The sequence below is a fragment of the Theobroma cacao genome, chromosome 2, assembly GCF_053813885.1.
Source record: "Theobroma cacao isolate CCN51 chromosome 2, ASM5381388v1, whole genome shotgun sequence".
In the NCBI taxonomy this organism is placed as follows: Eukaryota; Viridiplantae; Streptophyta; class Magnoliopsida; order Malvales; family Malvaceae; genus Theobroma; species Theobroma cacao.
In genome coordinates, this window is record NC_142640.1 from 7,455,865 (window position 1) to 7,471,834 (window position 15,970).

Genomic DNA, 15,970 nt, shown 5'->3' on the forward strand with positions numbered 1-15,970 from the left:
AGAGGAATTAGATCACAGTTAAATTTTTTATAAAAAAAATTGGGAGAGAGGGAATTTGTATCATATTCTTTAGGCAGGAATATCATATACCAATTAATGAATCAAATACTCGAGTGTAACAGTTAGTTAACTTGAACTAATTTAAATCTTAACAAATCAAAGCTAGTTATAAACAATTGGTGAAGCTGAGTAAACATCACGTACAAATATCCTTGGTGAGTTTTAACAAGAGCATCTGCTCCTCCAGATGCCAGGTATGAATATATGTTTACCAGGTTGCATATATGCTGGAGTTAATGGTAGCCCAGCGTACTCAGCTGAAACAGAATGTAAGAGTTAGTACTCAGTAGAGTAGTAATTGAAGTTGCTATTCGGAAAACAACATGCAACTGTTTTACCAGCAAAATCAGGAACGTAGGGTCATTGGACAAGGTTTCACCATATGGCCAGAAATTTGCATGATATTTAACAGTGGTGTTGATATAGTTATTGTTTCCTGGATCAAATAGTGAGTCACCAAAGATGAATAAAGCAGCATTGGTTTTAGGCAGGGTGTGGCAGCTAATGGGGACTGAGCAAGGCTGCATAGGAAAGCAAGTCACAGATATAGGCCCTTAAGCTTGCCATGTCAAAACCGGTTTGCTTTCTGTTATGTTTTCCCCTTTTTTGCGTTCACGATAGCACTTACTGGTCTGAGCAATTTAATTTTGTTGCTGATGATAGTTTTGATTGAGAAGTAAAATTTAAAAAGAAAAACATGATATCTTTTGAGAATGATTGCCTATAAATTATATATAATAAAAATGTTTCATATTGTAATAGGTTTATTGAAATTCATTTACCCTATTTGTATTAATTTTTTAAAATATTCATATTTTCATGAATCTTAATGGATATTACTATTCAACTTCTTGCATAATGTATTAAAGTTCAGATTCATAAATTCTTTTAGCGATAATGGTGTGATAAAAAAAATAAAATAATATTAGAATAAATATTTTATGTATAAAAGAACACATGATTCATATTGTGTAACTTTATAACAAAGGTGCAGTTTCCAGTGGTAGATTGCTTAATTTAAGTGAATCTTTTGTTCTTTGATCTTTGACTAGTTGCGGGGGTTGTTAGATATAGCCTTCTCTTTCCGAGACAACCCAAATACTCATTTGAAATGAAATAACATGCATGAAGTTCCTGCAATCTCAGTTAAACTGAAGAAATAAATAAAACAGAGCACATACATCACATTCTGGAACAAAAGCTCAACATTCCTACTATGCAATTCATCAATAAAATTCAAGGTTCCCTAACTAAACAACTGATAGGTGCATGAACTATATTGGGTACATAATTGTGTAAACTCTAAAACACTAACATGTTCCAAGATGCATTACTGGAATACTAACTAGTCAAACTGCTGCCTGAGCTGCATCTCTGTTTCACTTTTCCAAGTCGCATGAGATGACTGGCCCTTCATTCTCTTACTCTTCTCTTTGTCTTTGATAGTAGACCCCTTCTTCTTGGGCTCTTTGTCAGTGTCAGCAAGAGGACGATCTCCGCACACTGGACAGACCATTCCTCTAGCACTGGAGTAAGTCTTTGGTATTCCACATTGTAGGCACATCCTATAAACACAACATATTTTGGCTAAGAAGAAAAACCAACAAACATTATATGGTGCATGCATGGATACTTTTAAAAAGGCCACTCTGCACAGTGTATCACAGAATAAACTCAGAAGTTGATTATCACCTTCCAAATGAACCTACAGCACAGTAAATTTTCTAATTTTCAATGCAGTGTCAGCAATAGCAGGTGAATGTAAGGTATGGGGCACCAGAGAGAGAGAATGGAAAAGAACTGGTATATGAATTAATGCTGAAAACAATCAAGATGTACCTCAAAAGCTCTGCAGCATCTTCAGCATTGGGATTTGTTGCAGATGCGACCCTCTTCGCTCCATCCTGGCTGGTGCTTGTAACTGATGATGTTGGAGGCTTGCTACCCTCAATATCACTTCTTACTCGCTCATGGATTCCAACAAGTTGAGGTTTGGCCTCGACTACAGCACCTTTAAACAATAAAGAAACCCAGTTAATCTCGTACAATGGAACTAATAGTTAGGATGGAGACAGGTTGACAAAACTCTAATTAACAGTACTTTTAAGGCATGGCAACAGAATGATAATGTAAGGTTTGAAAACAAATGACCAGGCAGAGGCAACCTACCTTGGACACGATAGTCAAGAGAAGATAATGGTTTATACATTTCTCAAAAAAAGCTTCACTTAAAGTTACTAATAAATAATAACGATATCTACAGTAGAGGCCACTGAACAGAAGTAAGTTTCCAAAATCCAATAAAACAAACCATGATCATTGTTCCACGCTGATACTACCAAAATGTAAAGTCAGCTCTCATCAAACTTTTGATTGAAGCATAATCCGAAGCCTGCCACAGGCACCAGAGGAAAAAGATCTACAAGGAAAGTTTGCTCTTTTACCATTGAGGTTCCACCTTCTTCTTGCAAACTGCCTTTCCACCATGTTTAGTTAAAATACATTCATTGAAACCTTTATTCATTACCTTCAACAATTACAGTGCAATATTTTCACTTCACATATAAACACAGCAATTGCAAAGCCCATCTGATCTAAGCGATACAAAGAGACAGATTTGTAATGAAACTTGAAATGGAAAACATAAAAGAAGAATACCAGCAGGCATATCCTTCTTATCTTTGAAACCTCTGCGGCCACCGCGCCTTCCTTGCTGATGATCCGAGTCTCTTTCTGAAGCCTGTTCCTCAACGGCATGGTTTAGAAACTCTGGAGGCCCTGAAATCTCCAGAAACCAACAAGACAACAAATACCATTTCAAATCAGATCAACCCTAAATCACCATCATCAATTTCACCTCACTTCAGTAACATATAAGAGCAAAAAAAAAAAATGCCTTTTCACCTACTTTCAGTTGGTGAGAAAAAAAAAGACGAATAAAAGAATACTAAAAGAAAACGAATAAATGTTTTTCAATTTCATTCTTAAATCTCAAACTCTTCTTCGAAAGCTTTACTGTCTGTTGCCAGACAATTTGAAAAAGGGGGCAAAAATACAAAAGAGAGAAATTTAGGGCAAAAAATTTATACTTGGGAGAAGGCGTCGAATGCAGATGGAAGAACGGATCTATGGGAGGGATCGGGGAAATCGAAAACGGAGGAGTCGTATCGCTTAGGAGCGGCGGAATGGTTTTTACATTGGTCGTCATCGTCGTCGGCAGAGGCGCGGTAATGAATTTGGTCATGCTCAGCTGCTGCTGCTTCTTCTTCTTCTTCTTCTTCTTCTTCTTCTTCCGCAGAAGAATAGCCTTGCAGGAGTGACAAGCTCATTGCCCGCTTTCACGTTTAACCTCTTTCTTGTTTCTCTTCAACAGGATATGGGATTTCATTGCTGCAGCGACGCTCTCTTTATTTATTTTGGGTAAATAAAACTATTTTTCCTTACCCCATGGAAAAATTAAAAAGTGTACCTATTACCGGTATAAGTAGTAATTTACCACTAATAATTTAAAAGTACTGTAAATGTTATTCTCCACACAAAGACAAAAAAAGGATAATCCACGAAAGAAAATAAAGACTGGGAAACATATGTGAATCTAGTGTTGAAGAGTTTGACGTTTTAAGACACCAAGTTTGACTTTGACCCGCTTGATGCATTGATCATCATGCCCATTTATGTAAATTGACGGTGGCCAAGAAGTTGCCTTTCACCTGGGGTCTTCCCCTCATTCTCCGGCTTTCCTTCTCTCTGTCTCCTTCTTTCTCCTCGTGAGCGCCGTCTTTAATAAATCTGCCTTTCCCGACCGCGTCCATTTTCTTCGTAAAAACACAGACAAAGATAATTCACACAAGTTTTTTTTCCCAATAGAGGGTTTGAGAAGTTGCTGCCTTTTTCTTTTGTTTCTCGCCGGTGAAGGGTGGGGTGGCCATGGAGAACGTATTTAACAAGCTACGGAATTTGGATGCGTACCCAAAAGTCAATGAGGATTTCTACAGCCGCACACTCTCCGGTGGCATTATCACCCTCGTCTCCTCTCTTGCCATATTCTTCCTCTTCTTCTCCGAATTCAGTAAGTCCTTTCTCGACCCCTTCTCTGTTTGTTTCTGCGGATTTTTGTATATATCTTAATTTTAGAAAATTGGGTTTTTAAATTTTATGAACGCAATACATAATCCGCTGGAAAGGTAAGATCTTTAAGGTAGAGGTTGACCGGAGTATTGGGTGATCACGTCCTTCTAATTTAGTGACAAAATTGTTGCAATATTGTAGATACAGATATCTTAGAAAGTACGTTGTTTTGGCTTTTATATTTGATCTTCTACTTACAGGAGAACCAAAATTGGATGAAAGTTGTTAATGATGTAAGCAGCTGACTGGAAGTTAAGCAACATAGGCTATTATAAAATTAGTACTACATGTTTTTCGCTTTTAGAATAATTTTACTTGTTGAAACAGGGTGATATGTAATTCTTGAATCATGGTTCTAATTATTATTATGGGGATTTTTTCACAGGATTATACCTACATACTGTTACTGAGACAAAGCTATTGGTGGATACTTCAAGAGGAGAAGCCCTACGCATAAATGTAATCATCTCTCTTGCTACTTAATTTTAAAGGAATTACCTAGGCTCATGTTCTAAATTCACTCCTGTAAAAATTAGTGCTATGCAGTATTTCAAGGTTGCGCCTTGATCATGTTTTGTAAATATTTTTAAAGTAACTTTCTGCTTGTTATTGTACTGATATGTAATATTCAAGCTCAAGCTTTGAACAAGCGTTAGAGCCTTTTATGTTAAAACTATAATCTTTATGGTTGTTGTTGTTGTTGACGTTGCTGTTGTCATTGATGTTGCTTTACCCTATTAGTAATCATTCATGCTTTACTTGTTGACACCCCAGTTCTCTTTGGACATGCAGTTTGATGTCACTTTTCCTGCTATTCCATGTACGCTACTCAATCTTGATGCTATGGATATCAGTGGAGAACAACATCTTGACATAGTACGTGCAACACAGCAGATGCTCGGATGAACATTGCTTATTGTTTTGATTTTTTTTTATTACTTTCAATCAGCTTTTCACCTTTGTGTCTGCTTGCATTTGTAAACTTGCAATTTTATGTGCAGAAACATGATATAATTAAGAAACGAATCAATGCTCATGGTGATGTGATAGAATCCAGGCAGGATGGCATTGGAGCACCAAAGGTAGTTGAAAGATAATTCACCAGCTCTTCTTGTTTATTTGAATTTTTTGGACATCCTGCTGTTGAAAGGTAGTTTTGCTTTTGTAAACTGCTGTTAATGAGGCCTATATAAACCATGCACTCAACAGAAATGACATATGTAATTTAGAAGGACATGTTACAACATTGGCATTATGCTGGATAAGAACAATTGAAATTTATAGAGTATTTAGAAGGAAGTCAAGACGGTGGGGTCAATTTTGAATAATTTTTTATGCATTTGGGAATGCTTGTGAGAAGGGTATGGAAAAATTGGCCAGAATGATTAAGAAAGTATCCCTAAATTCTTAATCAGTCATTAAGAAGGAGAAGAAAGATCTAAGGTTGGAGGTGAAAGAAAGATGCCATGCTTCAATTAAAACTTATAGGTAAGCCATGCGATGCAAATGATATGAAATTCTTCTGCAGGCCAAACATAATTGGCTTTTGCCAAACAAATTGCGCCTATAGGCTATATAGCTTTTAAGAAAGTTGGAGATTTCAAAGAAATCTAAAATTTATAGTCTTCCTATAGCCCATGCAAGCTCTTTCTGAGTTGATTAAGTCTTACTTAAGGAAAGTACAATAATTAGCCACCATTTCATTCATGATACTATATGATATTTGTTTCTTTTTCTGTGTCATTTTAATTTCATTTTCAACTCATTTCATTTTTTTTCCTCATGAAAGTATGATTCGTGTTGATTAGCACCTATATTCCCCCATGAAAAGGCATCTGTTAATCCTCAGTGCTATTCAACTTGAGTAGATATGATACGATGCCACAGGGGAAAAAAGTCCACTACTGTCTCTATTTTAGTTGCATTATGTTTCTACTTGTGATAAGATAGGATCTGTTCGCAGGATCATCAGTGGATATTGTTTAATAAGTTTTTAGAATCCAATTTATCTCTTCTGGAGGGCAGTTTTAGAGAAGATCTAACAACAGCATTTTCAGTGGTGAGTGGAAATTTTAAAAGTAATGGTTCATGGTTTCCAGTTGAGAAGATGGTGTTCAGAGCTTTTGGTTTTCTTAAAGCTTCCCGAAAGTTTGTAAATTTTATGAAAAGTAAAAGTAAACACTGCAAGAAATAAAGATAAGGTTTCCAGACTAATTCTGTGGATTAATCTGTTTAACGAGTTAGGGAAGATAGCTTTGTGTTAAGGCTCCATAACCATAGTTGAGTGTTTAATTGGTAATAACTGGAGTTAGAACTTGTCATGGGTACACTTTTGCATCAACCTGGTAGAGATGTCTGATTGCAGTATTCTCTGATTATTGAGATGTCGCAACCCCCTTTTACGTGAAATCCTTGACATATTGGCATTTGATGGATGGTATCACCACTTCATTAAATAGTCTTCATTATGCTTCTTTTTACTTGTTTATGTTGTTACCCCTATTTAGTGTTTTTTGGCTTAATTTTCTTCTTTTTTTTTCCTAGATTGAGAAACCTCTGCAGAGGCATGGTGGCAGGCTTGAACACAATGAGACATATTGTGGGTCATGTTTTGGTGCAGAACAGGTATGTTTGATATTTGGAACCCCTTATGTCACTATGTTTTCAATTTGATATTTGAAGCATGTTGAATAATATCTATTAGGTGCTAATAAGGATATGAACTAGTAAATGGCTGGGAAATTTTTCCTGAAATATTCGAGAAACAATTTATTGCTTTAAAAACTGGGAAATATGTGCATGTGATTATCAGGCTTGGTATAGTTCATTGTGATTAGTGTCTAGTTATCCCTCTAAATTTTTCTCGGCTACAAAAACTTATGCATCTCTCTTTGCTATTGTATGCAAGTTAAAAATCTTGGAGAACAACAACATTCTACATCAAGTATAACCTTGACTCTTTCTGAGAAAAAACTAGTGTTTTGTTAAGAACTGGGTGAATACAGCAAACTATAGTAAGGAAAAGTGTAATTTGGATATGGGCTTTTTCTTAAACCTCTGAGTGCTTAAATGCCTCCTGAGTTAATCTGCTATGCAGTGATATGCAAGTGGCTAAGAGTAAAGAGAGTTCTCAGGTCGGAATTGTTCATGTGTAGGATGGAAGTAATGATTAATGGCTAACTTGGTGGTGGACGGTCCAAATGATCTGGAGTACATTATTTAATTCTGAGGTTGTCAGATCTTGGTTCTCAATTGTTAGCTTGCCATCCATGCATTGCAATTTAAAATGTTGATGGTACAGAGTGGCTAAATCTTCCAAGAAAATTTGAATTGTGATTAAAGTGCTGTAAGAGATTGATTGCCTATACCTTAAGAAAGCATGATGCTTGAAGACATATTAGTGCTTTACAAAATTGATAAAGAAAGATATATAAGTTACAGGACTGAACAGTTTGAAAATTTTTTCTGGAATTGACTGCTGAAATTAGTATGATTTAATGATGTCAAGGATGGTATACAAGCTTAATTGGAATACATATCCTATATGTAACACCTTAGCTAATTATTTGATTGTGTGTATGCCACTAATGAGAGGTCCCTCTGTATGGTGCAGTCAGATGATGATTGTTGTAACTCATGTGAAGAGGTTCGTGAGGCATATCGGCAAAAAGGGTGGGCAATGACTAATGTGGACTTGATTGACCAGGTTTCTTTGCAAGTTCTTTTTCCAGTGTTTTCTTGGCGCTGCTGGATAATTATACGCTGCATGTGCTAAGATTTAATGGGATCTGTATATTCTGTAAAATTTTCATCTCTTGCTCCCTAGCTTGGGAAAACAAATCCTACTTTCTGAATTTATATTATGTCTGTGCTTTTTACATTTTTTTTTTTGGGTTTTCCAGTGTAAAAGAGAAGGCTTTATCCAAAGGGTGAAAGATGAGGATGGTGAAGGATGCAACATTCATGGATCTCTTGAAGTTAATAAGGTTGCTGGAAATTTTCATTTTGCACCAGGGAAAAGCTTTCATCAGACAAATATTTTTCTCAGTGACTTGCTAGCTTTCCAGAAGGATAGTTATAATGTGAGGCTTATATTTGTATTTAAGTTCTCTTTTGTGATGAAAATGTTTTATGTTAATATAGATTTGTGGTTTATATGAATTTCTAATGGTAATGATGTTTGGTATTTTTGGTGTAAAATACAGATAAGTCACAGAATTAATCGGTTAGCTTTTGGTGAATACTTCCCTGGTGTGGTAAATCCTCTTGATGGGTAATTTGTATTTTCTTTTTCATCATGGCTACTCCCGCTTCTTAAAGACTCTTCTATATTCTTTCTGGCATCATCTTCTTTCTTTTCAAACTGAAAATGAAAAAGAATCCAAGTACTGAAAATTTTAATGGTGGTTCCATATTGCTGTTTTAGGGCACAGTGGATACATGAAACCTCAAATGGTATGTACCAGTATTTCATCAAGGTTGGTATTGTAAACTATCTATCAATGTTCCTTGTTCTTAAGCTTTTTTAAGTGACAGATCAATGGTATCTTGTGATTTTAGCTTTCATTTTCATGCCCATGCTGGTCGATTGAAGGAACTAATTTTGATGCACCTAATAATTGCAGACTCTACCTATAACAAATTATAATTGCTCTCTTTTTATTTTCTTTGAAAAAGAACAAATAAATTTAGCAGATTATGTGGACCTCTCTCTCTCTCTCTCTCTCTCTCTCCAAGTTCACAGCATACAGTCATTGTTTTTAGTTGTGCTTGAGTGCCTATGTGTGGACTTGTGAACAGATATCTTGGTTAATTTTGTAGGTGGTCCCCACAATATATACTGACATCAGAGGCCGCACTGTTCACTCTAATCAGGTACTGCTTGACAGTTGACATGTTGAGATTAAAAATCACATTGTTTTATCATATTTATTGGATCATGTTCTGATACATGCCAGCATTCCTATTGCACAGTATTCTGTGACGCAGCATTTCAAGAATTTGGAGGTCATTTATCCTAACTCTCATCCTGGAGTTTTTTTCATCTATGACTTTTCTCCAATAAAGGTAGGTTCCTTCTATGTACACCTTCCAATCTAATCAGATTTTTTTTTTTTTGGGTGTAGTTTCATGATAATATAGGTACTTCTGCTCTCAGTAGAACCCTTTTCTTATTCCCAATATTGCTTTGCATTTCTCTACCTGCTGGATGTTTGGTTTGTTACAAGTTTTATTTCTTCGTCATTGATAATGAGTTTGTTATATTTGAATTGTTATTTGTGAAAAAATAGAAATGTATTGTATCTAGTTTATTCTAAGGCGATCAGTCTTTGAATTTGGACATTCTCTCAGGAGCTCAAATCTTCTTTTCTTTCTTTTCCTCAACCTGCCTTTGACCCTTATCTCCTGATTCCAAAGCAGAAAACTTGAAGTAAACATGATATTTTGCATACATCAGAAAGTCCCATATGCTTTGCCTGCTGATGCTTCAAGGTGGCCATCGTAGAAAGGTTTGGCTCATCAATTACTTTTCAATACATCCATCATCACCATTCACATGTGTAGAATCAAGCCATAAATTGTGGAGCCTATACATTTGAATGATGATAAAGGTGTACTGAAAAGTAATGGGGAGAAGCCGAATCTATTGTTGAATTGCCAAGACATTAACAAGTCCCTATGTAACCAAAATAAAGAAACTGTATAACATTACTTTTCACTTTGCCCTGTGCAGGTCACTTTTAAGGAGGAACATATTTCATTTTTGCACTTTATCACCAACATATGTGCAGTAATTGGAGGTACTATCATTACTAACTCCCTCTATCTTCTTGTGTGTGATAGATTACTCCAAACCCTGTACTATAAGTTGTCTCTCTGGCCTAATAATGTACTATAAGTTGTGACTGAACCTAGTTCTAGTCATTTTCTTCCTGCTTTGACTTGAATAAAGTTAGAGATAGTTTTTATTTTCTTTTTGGATTTACTAATGTATTGGCAAGCTTTACCAGATGGTCATGGTTAGTTTTAAGTGACAGATTGTGGTACTTGCTTGTTTAGGTATCTTTACAGTTGCGGGGATAATTGACTCATTCGTATATCATGGCCAAAGAAGGATGAAGAAGAAGATGGAAATTGGCAAATTTAGATGATTTTTCTGCATTTCTGCCTAGTTTTCCAGGATGCTGCCTTGGCTTCCAGCACAACAGTATTTGGATCATGCTTTCACAGGGATCCACACTGCTTCATGCCAAAGATTATGTGACAAATTGGTCCTCCTATCATTTCTGAAATTGTCAGATTTTTTGACTTCTTTCTAACTCCATCTCCAACCACTAAATTTCTATTTCTACTTTCACTGTGAAAAGAAAGAAAAATGGGTTGAACACTTGTAATTTAATGAGCGTTGATTTTTTATTGAAAGTTTGATGAACTTTGGCGTCATTATGCCAGAGGGTTGAAACTTAAAACTACGCATTAGAAGAATCTATGAACGTCGTAATTGATTTTCCTTTTTGATTCTTATTGACAGAAAATGCTTTTAGAATCTTGGCAGAGATGTCCAACTCTTCTAATACCGTGGGAATGTGTAGTGACTGGGATTTGGTGGGAGTATTTTGTTGATGAACACACCAAAAAGTAGAAAAGGCCTGGTCAATCAGCAGAATGCGGCCTCTTTGTATCAATTAGCTAACTTTGGATCCAATCGGATAAATGCTTTGGCTACCTGGAAAATGTGGCTTAAGGGCAGGGCGTTCGATAGACGTCAGAAATGAACGACCTATGCTATCTTCTCCCTCTGATTGAGCTAGGCAGTGGAAAATCTTCAGTGCACAACTATAACACAGGATGGATGACTCTTGGATAATGTTCTGAATACCAAGCTTAACTGAATGAATTCCAAGTAGCCAAAGGAATACTCTATATTTTAACCTTTAGAAAACAAGAATTATATCAGCTTCTAGAAAGGACAGACAGGAGAATAAAGCGAGTAGATGGTACATTGATATACATGTTTTTTCATGCTGGCAAGAAAATAAGAAAGGGCCAAAAAAAAATTAAAACGACTCGGTTGAATCAAGATCCCAGCAGCTAACACAGACTATGACTACTTTTAAATTCCAGTCTTTTCCAAACTATTCAAAAGGAAAAGAATCTGCCACTCAGTGTTCTCAGCATCATTCCAAGAAGCAAATGTCGTACTCTTTTTCAATCAACTATCACTCAGTGTTCTCAGCATCATTCCAAGAAGCAAATGTCGTAATCTTTTTCAATCATCATTTACTCCCTATAGGAGCTTGTACTTCACCCAGATCGATTGAAATATAGGAAAGCTTCAATCTAATAGCCTCAAACTCAGCATTCTGCCTTTCTTCGGTAGTCAACCAGGATGATAAACAACAATCAATAAAGTCCTGGCCACAACTCAAGGGAGAACTTCCCCTGAAACTGCCCATCCTCCCAAATCTTGCAATCCTGGCTAGATTTGAATCAGAGGGTTCCTCTGCATAAGTCTCTAAAATGTCCTTAATGGCACCACACCAGATAGGTCGAGCTACCTTAAGAAAGTCATGCAAAACCAACACTGGAAGGTTCACACTTCCTAGTTCAGACTCACCATGCCCACCTCTCCCATGATAATCTGCTCCTCCAAGCTTCAAAAGGTCATAAGTATCTGCCAAGTCACTGTACGCTGTTGATCAAATGGCAGCAAAAGCTTTTAAGTGGCAGGCAAAGAAAATGGGCAGAAACATGAGAATAGTGAATAGGTATAGCAACTAATCTTAAATCATTCATCTTTGAGTAAAGCAGAGCTCAACATAAACAACAAATAATAATAATAATAATAATAAATGAAATATAATATAACAAGAAAAAATAAGAAAATGCTACATCCAAGTGTAGAAACAGATTTTGCAATCATAAGGACATAATTGAGCATTTCTGTGAGCATGATTGAATTTTTTTTCTCTAATTGCATGGATTGCCAGGTGGATGTGTAAAAGCATGTGTGTGAGAGACGAGGATATTAACACAGCAAATATAATACCTGCCAATCTTCCATCACTTCTGTAAACCTCCATTCCATGAAGCCCTGCATCTTTTAACCTTCTTATGATGGGAATAGGATTCTTTAGTGCCCAGGGATGAGCCAGCACTGCTAAACCCCCTGTTTCACATATAAGCTGCACTGCTTCTTCTGCAAGAGGCTCGCTTCCCCTAACCAAGGACCAAACAAAAATTCTCATAAATCCTTTCTTTAAAAAATTAAGAAATATGCATGGAGCATTATCAAGGGGGAAAAGATACAAATAAGAAAAGATGATTACGTGGAATAAGCAGGTCCACCATCATATAAATATCTGGCAAAAGCTTGTTTTAGATTCTCTACATAACCTGCTTCAACCATAGCTCGAGCTACATGCAGTCTCCCAGGAGCCACTCCCTTGCCTGCAATCTTAGTAACATGCTCCCACTTAAGAGGTAGCTTGAGTTTATTGAGTTTCAAAACCATGTCCTTTGCACGGAGATAACGTCCATCCCTTATGTTAGCCAAGAACGTTTCCAGCTCCTCATACCTTGTTGGGCCACAGCTGCTGTAATATGCAAGGATGTGCACTGGTTCCTCCATTTCAGAGTTCCTGCTTTTGAATCAAGAAATGAAACATAAGAGGTAGACGTACAGAGAACGAAAAACAACTGGACAGTCTGCTTCTTTCAGAAAGGGCTAACTTTGGCCACATCTCACTAAAATCCAGGATTTGACAAATTTAGCCCCTGAAGCCAGAGGATAAATCGTCTGAAAGTACCAGGAGACAGTCCTGGCTCATGTAAATAACTATTAAAAATATTAAAAGAAAAACTGCATTAACTAATGTTGATTGTATTAATTGAACAAAAACCTTGGTGAGAATATTGTGCTGATCTCAACACCAGGGATTATCTTGATACCAAATCTGCGAGCTGTTTCTATGGCCTCAGGGATCCCAGACATTGTATCATGATCTGTCAGAGCAAGAACTTTCACCTGTTCTGAACACAATGTACTAATTAAATTCCAATTACTTACAATGTATTAAAGAACCTATATGCAAGGGCTGCCAATTTATTCAACGAAACAGTTGAAAGAAACAAAACATGAAAGATTAAATTGGCAGTAAAGAATTAATTTCTAATAGATATCTCCACATAAAGGATCCTTGAATGCCTCCTACAATACTAGTCTGCTCCCTAAAATGAAACTGATTTCCTATTTTGAATTTTGTTATTCCTCAAACTTTACACGCATTTGGGAATTCAAGCTCAATTAAGCAGCTCCGTAGTCTCAGTTGAAGGTCAGTCAAAACGAAACTCACTTAAAACAAAAGAGAAATGTGTGAAAACATTTCAATATGCAAAAAATGACTCACAACAACATCAGACAATTATCAAAAACCTGTCATATTTCAATCCAGAAACCTTTTTCCTGTTTCCTCAGTGAGTGTTTGTGTTTAAAAAGGAAAAAAAAAAGGAGGGTAGAGGGGAAGGGAGCAAGAAAAACAGAAACATATAGAGTGAACAGTTTAAAAAACTACTAGCTTAGTAGCTTCTGTCCTCTGCTGGGTAGCTTTGGCCATTTATGTGCTACCTAGAATCTATTTAGTTCACGGGCGGATTTTGTTGGCTAAATTAGACCCAAGCTCCGACATCCATAACCATGACACCTTCCTGTCAAATGCTAATGTGACAAATTTTGAAAAGATACTTCTTGCTGGAATTCACCTCCAAAACTTTGCACTTTTACCCTTTTTTTTCAACCAACAACCACAAAAATACATAGATATGGACCATCATAGATTTCACAATTACTAGCTAGTACACAGTAGCATTAAATTTGCAAGCAAGAAAAAGGAACAGCACTAGGAAAAATAAAATTAGAAACTTGAACATAAGAGACAGACACAAAAGTACAAGTCTTTAAATGTTCACTCAACGGTACAAGAAGAAGACATAGCCATAGCCTTGGTATCCAGAGCCTATAGGAGTCAAAGAATGAGTTAAACCAATAAAAAACAAAACATGTAACAGAATACATAGAGAAATTTACATACAAAAAGCAAAACATTTCCATCAAATGTTCAAGAAAGACAATACACCTTTATAACAGTAAACGCAATAAATCCACAAAAAGTACGACTTATATTTCAGCTATTCAATCAAAAAATTTTGGATGAAGCATTCATTCAAAAACTCCAACAACAGAGAATATTCAGAAACAAAAAGCAAAACCCATATCTGATATCGTTTTAATATAAATAGGGAAAGAATCTTGACTCACCCCATTGCCATGAGCTCTCTCAACGAGCTTAGAAGGGGACAAGAACCCATCACTATGTTTAGAATGGGAATGCAATTCAAACACCACTTTCTCCATGCCTCTTCCCAGACTCTTCTGCACCCCAAAATCATCCACCACCCACGAAGATAAGGCCGCTGTGGAAGAAGAATTCTGGTGATCCAAATAAACCCATTCAGTCACCGACTTGAAAGCCAGAGTTTGCTCAGCGGTCATCTTCCGCTTGCTACCCCCACGCTTCTTCTTCTTCTTCCTCTTCTTGTCTTTTGCTTTGTTGTTATTATTGCAACTGGAATTGCTATCGCCAAGCCCAACCATGGATGATGAATTCTTTGTTTTTCTTTTGACCCGAGGGAGAGAAAGGATTGGGGGGGGGGGGGGGGGGGGGAGATAGAGAGAGAACAGTAGAAATAGTAAAAGAGAAAAAGAGGATGACTGCAAAAAGAAAGGTACTATTTTCTATTATTTTAGGATAGATAGTAGATTAGACAGATGGAAGTTTTGACGAGAGATTAGATACGTAAAAGGCCAAGACAAAGGCAGAAGCAGGGGCAGGACGCCAGGGCCAGAGCCATAGGGGGGCTACCCTACACTGCCCAATACTGGGCACTGCCCTTGCTTTGTTTTGTGTCACAGCTCGATGTTGTAGGTCACAGGTGTCCTTCTTTCCTTTTGGTCCGAAAGATGTACCTTTGTTTTTCTGACCCTCTTCCTTCTTCCCCCATTACCCATTTCTTCTACTTTATTATTGTTATAATAATGACTCTAATTTTTACTAGTAATTTCTAAAAACTACAAAGCAAATCTATACTTTTCTAGTGAAAGATTTCTATATTGCCTAGATTTTTTTTTATTTTATTCTCTATATTAATTAAAAAACAAAAAATAATTTGGAATTATCCAGCCCCACCTTGAAAGAATTTTAATTTAACCAATATGGAGAGCTCAATTTAATTAATTATTTTTCTCCTTTTATAAAAATAAAAGTACTAAGCCTGGCGGTGGGTCATGCCCTACCTGCACGACATGGACTCTATTCGAGGCATTAAAATCCTAGAGAAATTTGTTTTTTCAATTTTACTTTGTCAAGCCTACCGTACAAATTATAGTAGAATATTAATCGTGCCAATTGTTAAATTTAAATTTTGAGCTTCACATTAAATATTAAAAATAACCTTAATTATCCATAGGACATCCAGAAATTCAATCTATGCGATTAATTTGGTATATTGTATTGTAAGATTATCCTTTTAAGTTTCTAACCTAAACTTTAGGCCTTCTTTTGATAATGAAAATTTTAAGAAAAAAATTATGAATTTGTAATTTTAACTTAGAGATTTTAAATTTAAAATTTATAAAATAAAAATTACTTTTTAAATTTAATATCATAAATTGAGTGATATCACTTCATTAGATGAATCATTAAAAAAAAATCCTCTGTCAAGA

General features: G+C 36.2%; 3 protein-coding genes across 4 annotated transcripts; 1 reads left to right on the forward strand and 2 right to left on the reverse strand.

The window, feature by feature from the left end:
* Positions 1-1,191: 1,191 nt before the first annotated feature.
* Positions 1,192-3,515, reverse strand: LOC18608308 (plant/protein). The gene is made up of 4 exons (XM_018115517.2): positions 3,150-3,515; positions 2,719-2,845; positions 1,900-2,071; positions 1,192-1,625 (listed from the first exon to the last, which is right to left on the reverse strand). The coding sequence occupies exons 1-4, from the start codon at positions 3,387-3,389 to the stop codon at positions 1,406-1,408; spliced, it is 759 nt and encodes a 252-aa protein (XP_017971006.1). The 5' UTR covers positions 3,390-3,515; the 3' UTR covers positions 1,192-1,405.
* Positions 3,516-3,748: 233 nt separating this feature from the next.
* LOC18608309 (uncharacterized) lies at positions 3,749-10,699 on the forward strand. The gene is made up of 13 exons (XM_007042930.3): positions 3,749-4,129; positions 4,574-4,647; positions 4,981-5,064; positions 5,190-5,270; positions 6,733-6,813; positions 7,802-7,894; positions 8,091-8,270; positions 8,394-8,461; positions 8,615-8,666; positions 9,010-9,063; positions 9,163-9,255; positions 9,923-9,989; positions 10,249-10,699. The coding sequence occupies exons 1-13, from the start codon at positions 3,988-3,990 to the stop codon at positions 10,338-10,340; spliced, it is 1,161 nt and encodes a 386-aa protein (XP_007042992.2). The 5' UTR covers positions 3,749-3,987; the 3' UTR covers positions 10,341-10,699.
* A 394-nt stretch (positions 10,700-11,093) lies between these two features.
* Positions 11,094-14,924, reverse strand: LOC18608310 (Polymerase/histidinol phosphatase-like protein). 2 transcript variants are annotated; one of them, XM_018115515.2, is made up of 5 exons: positions 14,507-14,924; positions 13,092-13,216; positions 12,519-12,830; positions 12,239-12,408; positions 11,094-11,881 (listed from the first exon to the last, which is right to left on the reverse strand). In XM_018115515.2, exons 1-5 carry the CDS (start codon positions 14,840-14,842, stop codon positions 11,466-11,468), a joined length of 1,359 nt encoding a protein of 452 aa, XP_017971004.1. In that variant the 5' UTR covers positions 14,843-14,924; the 3' UTR covers positions 11,094-11,465. The 2 variants fall into 2 exon arrangements, with proteins under 2 accessions (XP_017971004.1, XP_088660179.1); XM_088804053.1 differs by having other exon boundaries at positions 12,519-12,833; positions 14,507-14,920.
* Positions 14,925-15,970: the final 1,046 nt, after the last annotated feature.

What these genes read in the sequence shown, in the direction of transcription:
- LOC18608308 (XM_018115517.2), bottom strand. Translation starts at nt 3,389, where the DNA reads ATGAGCTTGTCACTCCTGCAAGGCTATTCTTCTGCGGAAGAAGAAGAA. An exon ending in CATTCGACGCCTTCTCCCAA is followed by an intron (nt 2,846 to 3,149) that starts GTATAAATTTTT and finishes TGGTTTCTGGAG; the next exon opens with ATTTCAGGGCCTCCAGAGTT. An exon ending in GATGCTGCAGAGCTTTTGAG is followed by an intron (nt 1,626 to 1,899) that starts GTACATCTTGAT and finishes TTGTGTTTATAG; the next exon opens with GATGTGCCTACAATGTGGAA.
- LOC18608309 (XM_007042930.3), top strand. Translation starts at nt 3,988, where the DNA reads ATGGAGAACGTATTTAACAAGCTACGGAATTTGGATGCGTACCCAAAA. An exon ending in TCCAGAAGGATAGTTATAAT is followed by an intron (nt 8,271 to 8,393) that starts GTGAGGCTTATA and finishes TGTAAAATACAG; the next exon opens with ATAAGTCACAGAATTAATCG. An exon ending in GCACTGTTCACTCTAATCAG is followed by an intron (nt 9,064 to 9,162) that starts GTACTGCTTGAC and finishes CCTATTGCACAG; the next exon opens with TATTCTGTGACGCAGCATTT.
- LOC18608310 (XM_088804053.1), bottom strand. Translation starts at nt 14,842, where the DNA reads ATGGTTGGGCTTGGCGATAGCAATTCCAGTTGCAATAATAACAACAAA. An exon ending in AGAGAGCTCATGGCAATGGG is followed by an intron (nt 13,217 to 14,506) that starts GTGAGTCAAGAT and finishes TGTTCAGAACAG; the next exon opens with GTGAAAGTTCTTGCTCTGAC. An exon ending in GGTGGACCTGCTTATTCCAC is followed by an intron (nt 12,409 to 12,518) that starts GTAATCATCTTT and finishes GTCCTTGGTTAG; the next exon opens with GGGAAGCGAGCCTCTTGCAG.